This window comes from Aplidium turbinatum, chromosome 15 (genome assembly GCF_918807975.1).
Source record: "Aplidium turbinatum chromosome 15, kaAplTurb1.1, whole genome shotgun sequence".
In the NCBI taxonomy this organism is placed as follows: domain Eukaryota; kingdom Metazoa; phylum Chordata; class Ascidiacea; order Aplousobranchia; family Polyclinidae; genus Aplidium; species Aplidium turbinatum.
The window spans coordinates 19,910,340-19,922,427 of NC_137486.1; the positions used below are offsets into that span (position 1 = coordinate 19,910,340).

Here is a 12,088-nt window from a genome sequence, read left to right on the forward strand (position 1 = left end):
TTATTTATTTTATTGGAAAAATTTTGAAAAAAGTACAAATATCAAAACAGAAATTAAATACACATAGCTGAATTATAATGCATCTTGCGGTGTTGTACTGTGCTTTATATGATATACTTCAGGTAGTATTTGAATCCGTTTTCATGGTGTTTGTTTTCTGTTTATGGTTTCCTTTGATAGTCTTTTGCTCTTTTCAATGTACTTATTATGAAATTATCATAAAAAGGTGAAAAATCACTAACTGTGCTTGCAGTTGCAACACCACTGTTATCATCATTATATCTGACTCATCCTCACGGCATTATGCAAGGAAGAACACAATCGGTATAATACTCTTTTTAAAGTTTTTGATTTGACTCAAGCTGGAATCAATCTCAAATCTATCAGACCCAGAGGGGAAGGTGATAACCACTCAGCCGCTGAGGTGATTAAAACATAAACAGTAATCTATCAGACCCAGAGGGGAAGGTGATAACCACTCAGCCGCTGAGGTGATTAAAACATAAACAGTAATTCTATTTGTGCCATGATTTAAAAGATGTTGTTTAAACAATATTTCTGCTTGTGCTACATGAAGCAAAAATTGCAAAAATTATATTAACCGTAGGTAGGCTATGTACTGTAGGCTGCTTTCTGACACTTGCTTATAAATGTTTGGTTGCATAAAAATATAATATCAATATGCAAACTTTTTGAAAATCTCACTTGAGGCTAAAGCAGACAGTTAAGGTAACTTTGTTAATGGTGTATTCGTCAATATTACTATGCACAGTGAACAACTTTCCACTTTTTTACTGGTTATGTTTTTTGACTAGAGTACAAGCACAGCTTACACAAGAGCTAGACTACCAGTACCAATGCACATATCATAACAGTGAAAGTTAATAATAACAGTCCTCGACTCCTCTCTCTCTCTCCGTAGTATACAAACAAAACAATAAACCTTTTCCTGGACTTCCAATAATAACTGTTTTCAAACAGCGCTCTCAAGCGGTTTCGGTCACATTTTATTTTGCAAACTGGGATTGCAAGAGGCCTTGCAATTTGCAATGACGCACATGCAAACAATTATTGTTGAACAGTGAGCTCAGTTACATCATCATAGCTCAGCAAACTGGTGTATTTTTTGTCAAATTTTTATACTATTTTTTTTAGGTGATTATCCGTCATGATCTCAATTGCTTGAAGATTAGGTTATTCCAAAAAGCTGATGGCAATGGTGGCTACAAAAAATATCAAAATGTTTTTGTTATTACCGTAATTGAAAATTATATTTTTCAGAAAAAACGTGTTTTAACATGTTTAGAGTTATAAAATTTCACTTTCGATAAAATTGGTGTGATATGTTTTGTCTTTCTTAAAACTGCAGCAAATTACCCTGAGATTTTGAACACGATCAAATCAAATGTCAATAGAGGAAACTTCTTCGAGACAAGTAGCAGACGAAGATTTGGATGAAATGTGCGGCTGCCAAGTGAATTATGGATGTTGCAAAATAAAGGAAAGGTTGGAAACTTTGTTATTTTTTGTTTTCTTAAATCATCACGTGCCATCTCCGATCCGAAGGCTGGCTGTCATTTTCTTCCACATGTCATGTTCTTCCGCTGCTCTTTTTGGTTCTCCGATGCTTGACAAGATAGCCCACTGTTTTACATCATCTCTCCAAGTTGGTCTCCTTCTTCCCCTTCACCTCCTTCCTTCCACCATACCTTCAATAACCAATTGATGTAGCTGTCCTGCCGATCTTCTCAAATTATGTCCCGCTGATTTCATCTTTTGTGTTCCTAATTAAGTCGTTTGCCCATCTTTCTTGCACTCCAGTTCTTTTTCTAATTGCTTCTTTTGTAATGTGCTTTTTATATGCTACTTTTAGTACTCTTCTGTAGCACCAGAGTTAAAAAGCATTAATTTTTTTGTGAATTTCTTTGCTGTAGGTCCAGCTCTCACTTCCATATGACATGACTAAAGATCGAGATCGGCTATTACGTATTTAAAAAATCAACTCAAACGTTTTCGACATGTAGGCCTAGGCTACGTGTGTCCTCATCAGGAATTACTTCAATCTGCAAATACGGCAGCCTACATAGCCTAAAAAGAAAATTATAAAATAGCCTAAACCTGACTAGCCTATAGGCTACACTATAACTGTAACGACACTCCGGACTGAAAAGCACAAACTGAACAAGTGATACACGAATGAATACGAGTAAATTATACGGCGGGAAACAGATCACTTGAACTGTGAAATACAGGCATGTGACAAACAATTATTAGAACACGCACAAAAGGTACGATGAACCAAAGGAAAATAACTGCCTGTTGGGTGACGGACTATTACGTTTGATTCTTAAGGCTTCCATATGTTACATCTCACTGTAATAAAACATGTTAAACTTGTTTAAAGTTACTTTGTTTTGTCTGTCTAAGGTTCAACAAAGCAAACTATCTACCATCAAAGCTTTGTTATTTCTCAAACGTAAATAAATATTTCAGTATTCATGGAATATGTAGCCTACTCATTCATGGAAGATCAAATAATTGTTCAAAGCCTCTATAGGCTAAGTATGCAAAACTGCCAAGATTAAGTTCTAAAAGACACTTTCCCAGTCCGAGGACAAAGATTCAATCAATCAAGCCAGTTTTTTTTATTCAACAAGTGCTGTAGCCTAGGTTAGGGCTCTTTGAAACAAAGTTCTCCTGCAATACTTCACTTCAACACAAAATTTATTTTTTCAATTTTATTTCATTTCAAAATAAGTTTTTTTGGTGAAGAGTTTCGTTTCATCGCAAACACACAAAGTTGAGTAACGTTAGTGGAAATCATATTTTTATTTAGGCTACGTAAAAAATAAATAAAAAATATGAAACAAACTTTCAAACATTTTCGATGCGTCGTATTGTCCTTGTCAGATATAGCCTAACCTAATTTAGGCTACATCTGCAATATAGCCAACATAAAAGTGAGAATTAGAAGATAATGTTTGTGGTATAATTATAACAAAGCGAACTCTCTACCAAAGCTTTACCAATCTATCAGTTTCGTTTTTTGGTCGACTCGAAGCAAAATGCACAGAAATCTCCAACACCAGAAAGAACAGTGTGTAAAAAGGAGCGTTCTTCCTATAGCTGTTAGCACAAGGATGAGTAGCCTAGGTTACTCACCAGAAAAGCGATTAATTGCGATTCTCTTACCATGACGGTGAAGCCTCTGTCCATAGACATTAAAACTGTAGAGGCACTATTTAAAGATGGGTCACCCACAGTGGCGTACGCAGGATTTTCTCAAGGGGGGGTCATTGAGAGTAGCGTAGCCAGGAATTTTGAAAGGGGGGGCTTTGACGACCGGCGGGCGAAGCCCGACGGCGTTTTTGCTTAAGACGACACCCAGCGGCGGGGGGTCTGGGGGGCCTCCCCCAGAAAATTTTGAAAAATTACTTTGAATTTGGTGCATTCTGACAGCATTTTCAACAAAAATGTGGGTATGAATATTCCTGTAAAATGGTGCTGTCAGGTGGCATAGCAAAAGGATAAGATCATGTTTTCTTCGACATTTTTCGGAAATAAAGCTAAGTCTCTATGTTTTCTTGTTGTTAATTCCTGGCTGAGATGTAATGTTTGGTATTGGCAAAACTCGCTCTTTTAATGCAGTTTTGTTTAAAATTAGGCAAGTTTTTTTTAGACTGAAAGCATCATTCCCGAGCATAAAGAGACTGAAAGCATCATTCCCAATATCGTGACGTCACACGCGTGCCAAAGGGGGGGGGTTGTAACCCCCTCCCTCCCTTGGCTACGCCACTGGCCATTGATATCCCAGACGTCTTCATGATATCCCAGTATGGAGTTGTTCCAGACAATGGTTCACCTATTCAAACGTCATATAAAAACCGTTCAAGTCTACTGAATATTACGTCATGGAAGTTGCTAGAAAATGTGCCAAAATTGCACCATCGTTAATAAGACTTGTGTCAAACCTGTTTGGACCTGTTTGGGCCTGTTTCGGTTTGAAACCTGTTTAAACATGAATACATTGGATTACTAGCTTTGGACACCTGTTTTGAATTGCGTGACAATGTCTTCATTTATTGCGTCACAGTTACTTTCTACGTGAATTTGAGATATTGATATCTATTCTGGTCATTCGTGAAATGGTTGCTTGAGAGTTAGTCGCACATTTAACTGTTGGCTTAGTGCTTGCTAGCTGGACAAAAGTTCCGTCTTTTATCCAAGTAATCTGTTCTGTAGTGACAGTTTTCAGTGGTGTACGGCGTTGCACCCCCCTCGTTTTCGATAGCCTCGGGCTAATTTTACAGAAATACACTGTTTGAAAAGAAGTTCAAGTGTGTGTTTCTTCGGTCATTATATACAGACGAACGGATTCGGGAACTTTATGTTAAAATTTTCCCAAGAAGAGATTATGGTTTACCGCTGTGACCATAAAAAATAAAAGACGATTCTCTGTCTAGTGTTTGGCACAGAAGCACTTAGAAGCAAAAAATAAAAGACGAAGTTGTTGGTTGGTAGGCTACAAAAGCAAAGAAATAATAAAAGAAGATCTTATTGGTTGGTAGTCTACAGAAGCAAAGAAACTTGGAGACATTTCTTCTCGGTTGGTACTGAAGAAAAATAACTTTGACATTCATTGGCAAGAAAGAAGATTAAAGGCAATCCATCTGTGCTTGAAGATTCAAGTCGAAGAATCCAAGCAAGTTTTGTGGACGTTTGGACTTCACATACTCGTACAGCTACGGTATCGTGCATTTAAATTCTTTTTTGTATATTTTACGGTCTTTGCAGTTAAGTTTTTTATAACTACTGTAATAATTTTGTGTGTTTGTGTAACTTAATTTTTTAATTGTAAAATTTAGCCCCAACATTTAATATGTCTACACTCGGTGGTGACAGGGACTCGACCGCCGTCGACTCGACTGAGTTTAAGCCTGATGATGTTCTTTGCGGTCGGGCAGGCCATTCTGGGGAGGGACCCATTAACGATGAGGCTAAGTCAGTTCGAGAGGCCCGGCATCTTAGACGGGATATTTTGACTCAAATTGGGAAACTTTCTGTGGCCCTAGGTTCTTTGAGTGATAAGCAGGAACTGTTAAATTTTCGATCTAACTTATCTACTTTAGAAGAGGAATTACGGCATTTCCATGCTCTCTTGAGTAAAATTTTTAACTCTGCAATCTTAGCAGAACTTCGTGATAGGGTAGATCCCGAATTTAACTCGTTAAAAAATAACTTCGAACAAAAAGAAAGTGAGTTCTCAGATAGGTTGGATGCTGACATACATCCTGAGGATAGCGCCTCAAATGTAAGCACTAGGATGTCTGAGAGCTCGTCACGGATAGTTGCACAAATTAACCTACAGTTAAGACGAGAGGAGCTCCAGATCCAAGCTGAGGCCGAAGCTAGAGCTGCTGAGGCCATCGCAAGAGCTGAGGCCATAAGAGCTGAGGCCATACGAGCTGAGGCTGCCGCGAGAGCTGAGGCCGACGCGAGAGCTGAGGCCGCACGAGCAGAGGCTGCCGCGAGAGCTGCTGAGGCCGCACGAGCAGAGGCTGCCGCGAGAGCTGAGGCCGACGCGAGAGCTGAGGCCGCACGAGCAGAGGCTGCCGCGAGAGCTGAGGCCGAAGCGAGAGCTGCTGAGGCCGCCGCAAGAGCCGAAGCTAGAGCTGCTGAGTACGCACTCAAAGACGCTCAGTTGAGGGCCGAACAACGTAAAGAGGTAGTTTTAGCTGAATATCGTTCTGAGTTGGGCTCCCGGCGTAGCTCTAGGAAGGGCTCTTCTAGGCATTCCAGAAGTGAACATCAATCGCAGTTTAATTTACCTAACCTTTTCCAGACGCCTGTTCAATCTGTAAGTAGACCTGTACAATCCACATGTTTTCCAGCTGTTTCAGGAGGTCTCAGGGCCGCGGCTAAGGGTCTTCCGAAGTCTGTAGAGCCAAGGTCTGCAAATTACAACCGAACTCCTCCCCCAGAGCGTACAGGTCACGGGGCCGCCATTAGCAGTAATGCTATGCCCCCTTCACAGTTTTCAGCGCCGCTAGTTTTTGATCGCCCAGCTACACGTAATTTGGGTGGTTGTGAGAGGCGTATCGCGTCTCCTGATTTTAACGTGTGTGAGGATCGTGATCGGGCTGTGCATGTGACTCAGCCCCTTAAGGGATATAGCTTGTCTTCTCCCGCTAAATCGAGTTCTCAACAGCAGGATTGCTTTTTTGAATACCAAAATAGTAGGACGTTCTTCGATAAGGCGGCCTTGATTGGTTACGATGGTAATAATATGCCATTTGTCTTCTTTAAAAATCGTGTTATGGCCTTGATGGCAGCTTCGCCCTTTAAGGGAACTCGTTTGACTTTGTTGCAAGCAGCTTGTGTTAGAACAGCTGCACAAACGATTGCTAATTTGGTTTCCGACACTCCTGGCTTGTCAGAGGAAGACAGGATAGAAATGTCGTTAGCTCGCTTGTCCCAACGTTTTGGAGTTCGTGGAGGTCTTTTCGCAGAACCAGAAATTAGAAAGTATCGCTATGGTAGCAAATTGACTTCGATCTCTTCCAGTGATTTGAAAGAGTTTAAAGATGAATTGTCGCAGTGTTTGCTTTACGCGAAAGCTTATGGTCAGCGTGATAAATTAGAAGGACGTTTTGTTTTGGATTTGGCTAAGCGACTCCCGTTTGACGCTAAGCAGCGTTATCTTGACTTTTTAGGTGATCAGTATGGTAGCACTGAGGAACCTACTTTTCAGAGTTTGTTTGATTTTGTAGTACGGGAGGAAACGCGTAAGTCGACTGATTTTAGCATTATGCTAATGGGCGATTCTGGTGAGTCGCAGCATTTTAAAAAGTTTGGCAAAGGAAAATTGCCTTCATGTCCGGTTAGGCAGACGTCGGTAAAACCCCATGATAATGTCATGTCAGGAAGTTCGCAGTACTCGACTGCTGTTGGCGCACCGCGCGGTGGTGAGGCTAGACGAAAAGACCTGCCGGCATGTATTTGTTGTTCGTCACGTGGTCAAGTTGAATATCATTTTTTGTCTAATTGTAAAGAATTTTTGCGCTTGACACCTAAAGATCGGAGAGATGTCATTGTGAAAGCTGGCAAATGCTTGAATTGTTTGCGCCAGCATATGGTTAGAGACTGTAATCATGCAAATAACTGTCGTAAGTGTGGACCTACCAACGATAGGAAACACTATTTTCTTCTGCATGATTTTTATGTGACGTCACGTGATTCTCTGGATTTTGTCGGTAAAGATGAGGCTGGTGCCAGAGTTCCTGTGCGTAATGTTAAGATTGGAAATGTTAAAGCAGCTTTTAACCGCGTTACTGCTGCTCGTGTTTTGAATCCAATGACTGACAAATCGAAGTTGGTGTATTGTCAGCATGATCCTGGTTCGCAGTTGACGTTTGTTTCGAGTGATTTGGTGTGCGAACTTGGTCTTAAACCGTATGATAAAGCGTCGTTTAAAATGGATACTCTGGCTGGTCAGAAACCTACTTGTGCTGAACTTGTTAAACTCAACATTCAGTCGTTAGAGACGAATGAACTGTTTTGTGATATAACTTCGGTGGTTAACCCAGCTTGGGCTGACGATGTTAAGACTTTACCACATAAGCAGGATTTAAAGTAGTTTCCGTCATTTTCATGACGTGAATATGTTTCATTTGAATGATTGTAGTACTGTAGATGTACTGATTGGAAACGACAACGCTTATTTGATGTGGGCAAAAGAAGAACGTGTTGGTGAAAATCGCAGTGAACCGCATGCTTTACTCACTCCTCTCGGTTGGTTGGCTTGTGGTGGTAAGTCACCCTTAGTTGAAAGCGTTGCTAAAGTGTGCAGAGTGCAGACGTCTTCAGAGTCGGATGTCATCTCTGGCTTTCAGCGTAAAATTCAGTCTCGTGATATGGAAATAGCAGACCTGAATAAAGTCATTCAGGATTTGACTTTGCAAAATGAAACCTGTGAATTGTCTCGCAATGATATTTTGGCTAGAGAACTTGTCGAACCGAATATTGAGTTGAAAGATGGTCGATTTGAGATACCTGTACCGTTGAAGGAAGATATTGATTTACCTAACAATTTTGTGTTGGCGTCAGATAGAGCTGCTGCTTTAAGGAAGAAGGCTTTAAAACAACCTGAACTTCGTGATTTCCTTACTGACACCATGAAAGATCTTAAATCTAATGGCTATATTGAGCGTGCTGGTGAAGCAGGAAATGTCAAGGGATTTGAATGGTATTTACCATACTTTGTGACGTCACAATTAAAAAAGCGTATTGTTTACGATGGCAAGTCTGAATTTCGAGGAACTTGTGTTAATGATGTAATGTTTTCGGGTCCTGACTTGTTAAACCCTCTGGTAGATGTCTTGGCTAGATTTCGGCTTGGTAGATTTGGTCTCATGGCTGATGTGACTAAATGCTTCTTTCAAATAAAGTTACCTGAGTCGCAGAGAGATTTGTTTCGTATATTGTGGTTTGAAGATGATGACCTTGAAAGTGGAAAGATTGTACCATTTCGTTTTTGTGTACACCCTTGGGGAATAAAGAGTAGCCCATATATCGCTTGCTTGGCTATAAAGAAAATGATCGAGCAGAACCCCAGCGGTGCTGGTGAACTAACTCTCTGCAATATTGCAGATAATATGTACATGGATGATTTTATATTTTCGGCTGATAGCTTAGAGGAAGCTCAGCAAATCACTCATGAATCAATTGCTTTGTTTGATAGCCGTGGGTTTAAACTTGTTAAGTGGAGTGCTAACAAGGAGGCTATGATTGTCTTGTCAAATTTGGATAATGAGATGCTTTCACCTTTGATTCGTGACATTGACTTTCAGACTGAAAATATGACTTTGCCATCAGCGAAGACATTGGGTTGTGTGTGGCAAACCGAGTCTGACGAGATGCGTATCGCATGTTCCTTAAAGCCCTTAGCTAAACACACGCGCCGAAGTATGCTCAGTCAGCTTGGACAAAATTTTGATCCGCTAGGCTTCAAAATTACTTATACTTCAGCAATTGGCGATAGACAAGTTTGATTGGGACACCGAGGTCCCTGATAGCTTTGTTAAAGAGTGGGAGTCGTGGCTTCGCTCTTTGGACCTGCTTAAGGATTTTTCGTTACCGAGATGGTATTTTGCAAACTCTGGTGTGTGCAGTCCGGATGATATTGTTTCATATCAATTGCATGGGTTTAGTGATGCTTCGAATCAAGCTTTCTCTTCTGTTGTTTACTTACGTAGACTGGTTAACGGAGTTCCGAGTGTGTCTTTCGTTCTGGGTAAATCTACCATTGTTGTAAAAAATCAGTTTTCTTGGCCGATAGCTAGGAAAGAGCTTGTTGCCGCTTTAAATACAGCAAGACTCGTGAAGCAGGCCTACGAGGCATTGAAGATGCCCGACTGCAGTAAGTATTTTTGGTGTGATTCTCGGACTGTGTTGCAGTGGGTTAAAAACCCTGATTTACGTTTGAATAAGTTTATTACGCGTCGAGTTGAGCATATTTTATTGTTGTCTGGAGCCCAGGATTGGCGTTTTTGCCCTACCGATATGAACCCAGCTGATGTTGGCACAAGGCCAAATCTTATTACAAAGAAAGAGTTTTGAGAGTTGTGGTTAAATGGTTCTAGTCTTCTCTATCAGTGTGAAGAAATTCCATCTGTAGAAAACCCCACTCCAGTACCTGTCCATAGCCTATATCTTCGTGACGAAGAGGGGTCGCTTGACGTTGGACAGGGTGGCCTTCACAGATTGATCGAGGCCGCACCTTCTTTGTATGTTATGAAAAAGAGAATTGCTTATTTGGTTGCCTTTGTTGAATTTTTGTGCTGTAAAACGAGAAAGCGTAGCTTTATGAAGCCAAAACTGGACGCCTCTTATCTTAATAGAGCCTTAGACTTAACTGTGAAGTTTGTTCAGAAAAGCGTGTATGGCGATGTGTTACATTTAATGACCAAACGATCGCCGGATGCACTTGAGGAAGTGATAAAGCGGGGTAGTGTTGGCGCTTCGCAACGTGAGAAGGAACGCTTGAAAGAATTGCGTTCACTTAAAAAGTACAGACCTTGTGTAGATGATGCTGGTGTAATCCGCATTGAAGGGCGCTTAAGTAATTCTCCCGAGATTTCTCTAGAAGCAAAGCATCCGATTGTTTTGCCTTCGAAACACCCCTTCACTAGGCTTGTTGTACTGTCGCATCATAATCGAAATGCGCACTGTGGAGTACAGCACACTTTGTTGTCTACGCGACAGAAGTTTTGGATCGCTAATGGTAATGCTTCCGTGAAGAGGTATCTTAATGATTGTGGTGTATGTGCGATTGAGAAAGCTCGGCCTATAAGGCAGCTCATGTCTGATTTACCTTTGTCTCGCACAACTGCCCATAGGAAACCCTTTTTTGATTGCGGCTTAGACTATCTTGGACCATTGACCTTTGTTGAAGGTAGGAGTCACAAAAAAGCTTGGGGACTCTTATTCACATGTATGGCATCTCGCGCTATTCATGTTGAGCTGGTTACGTCATTGTCGCTGAGTGATTTTTTACTTGCCTTTACAAGGTTTACAGATTTACGTGGGCAGGTTAATGCTATCTATTCCGATAATGGAAGTACCTTTCAGGCAGCATCTAAGAAGTTACCCGAGTTGATAGAATCAGCTGAATTTCACAACGCCCTGAGACAGAGAGAGATAAACTGGGACTTTATACCTCCGTATGCTCCGGCGCAAGGTGGCGCCTGGGAGGCAATGGTTAAACAATTTAAAATTGCATTTTTTCACATTTTGGACTCTTCAATTCGTAAGCCCAATTTTATTGAACTGCTTACGTACACAGGCAGTGCCGTTCGGATCGTGAACGAACGCCCTTTGGTACCTTTGAGTGACGACCCTAGGGATTTTACTGTCATCACCCCTGCCTCACTTTTGACCCCATACTTAGACCCATACTGTGCTGTTGGGCAACCACATGATCGTGACCAATTAAGAAGGGATTATCGGTTCAATTTGTCACTTTCTCAGCAGTTTTGGAGTAAATGGATCGATTTTTACTTGCCAGGTCTTCAGGGCCGGAAAAAATGGCTAAAAATGGCCGAGAATTTGGAGCCTGGTCAACTTGTAGTGGTAGGTTCTCTCCAAGACATTGGTAAACGTGGGAAGTATCAACTTGGGAGGGTGCATGAGGTAGTTCCACAAATTAGGAAAGGGAAGCCTGTGGTTCGTAGAGCCAAAGTTGCCGTCTGCAACTATGATGAGAGTACCGTACGGGGAAAGTGAAAGTAGACTACGTGTTGAGGGATATTTCGTGCCTCGCCCCCGTAAAGAACACCTAAGTGTTAGGGTTTGAGCCTGGTTTTGTCTGCGGTGGCCGACCCTTGTCTGAGCCCGGAACAGTCGGTTATTATCGCAACTATTGTATATAGCGTCATTTTAGCGTGTACCTATGGTACCAATTTCATGTATCGTCGTGTTTATTCTTATTGCTGTTCATTCTTTGCATGCCCTTTGTATTTGCCTATTAACTTAAACGTGAGTGATTCAAACAATTAGTGTATCATGTGTTTTTATTCATTGGCTCACAATTGTCGTCAATTCTTTTTTAGTTATGCCATGTCAGACTGTCATAACTAGGTTCCGCTATGTTCCAGACAATGGTTCACCTATTCAAACGTCATATAAAAACCGTTCAAGTCTACTGAATATTACGTCATGGAAGTTGCTAGAAAATGTGCCAAAATTGCACCATCGTTAATAAGACTTGTGTCAAACCTGTTTGGACCTGTTTGGGCCTGTTTCGGTTTGAAACCTGTTTAAACATGAATACATTGGATTACTAGCTTTGGACACCTGTTTTGAATTGCGTGACAATGTCTTCATTTATTGCGTCACAGTTACTTTCTACGTGAATTTGAGATATTGATATCTATTCTGGTCATTCGTGAAATGGTTGCTTGAGAGTTAGTCGCACATTTAACTGTTGGCTTAGTGCTTGCTAGCTGGACAAAAGTTCCGTCTTTTATCCAAGTAATCTGTTCTGTAGTGACAGTTTTCAGTGGTGTACGGCGTTGCACCCCCCTCGTTT

The 12,088-nt window shown here is 41.1% G+C and overlaps 1 protein-coding gene across 2 annotated transcripts in view; it reads left to right on the top strand.

Annotated features, from left to right (window-relative positions):
- The first annotated feature begins 1,165 nt into the window (after positions 1-1,165).
- The window catches only part of LOC145784508 (solute carrier organic anion transporter family member 4A1-like), a 45,509-nt gene continuing 34,586 nt past the window's right edge, over positions 1,166-12,088 (top strand). For both annotated transcript variants that reach the window (XM_082596338.1, XM_082596337.1), the window contains exon 1: positions 1,166-1,506. In XM_082596338.1, coding sequence (XP_082452464.1) covers positions 1,406-1,506 — 101 coding nt within the window. In that variant the 5' untranslated portion in view covers positions 1,166-1,405. The remainder of the gene's footprint in view (positions 1,507-12,088) is intronic.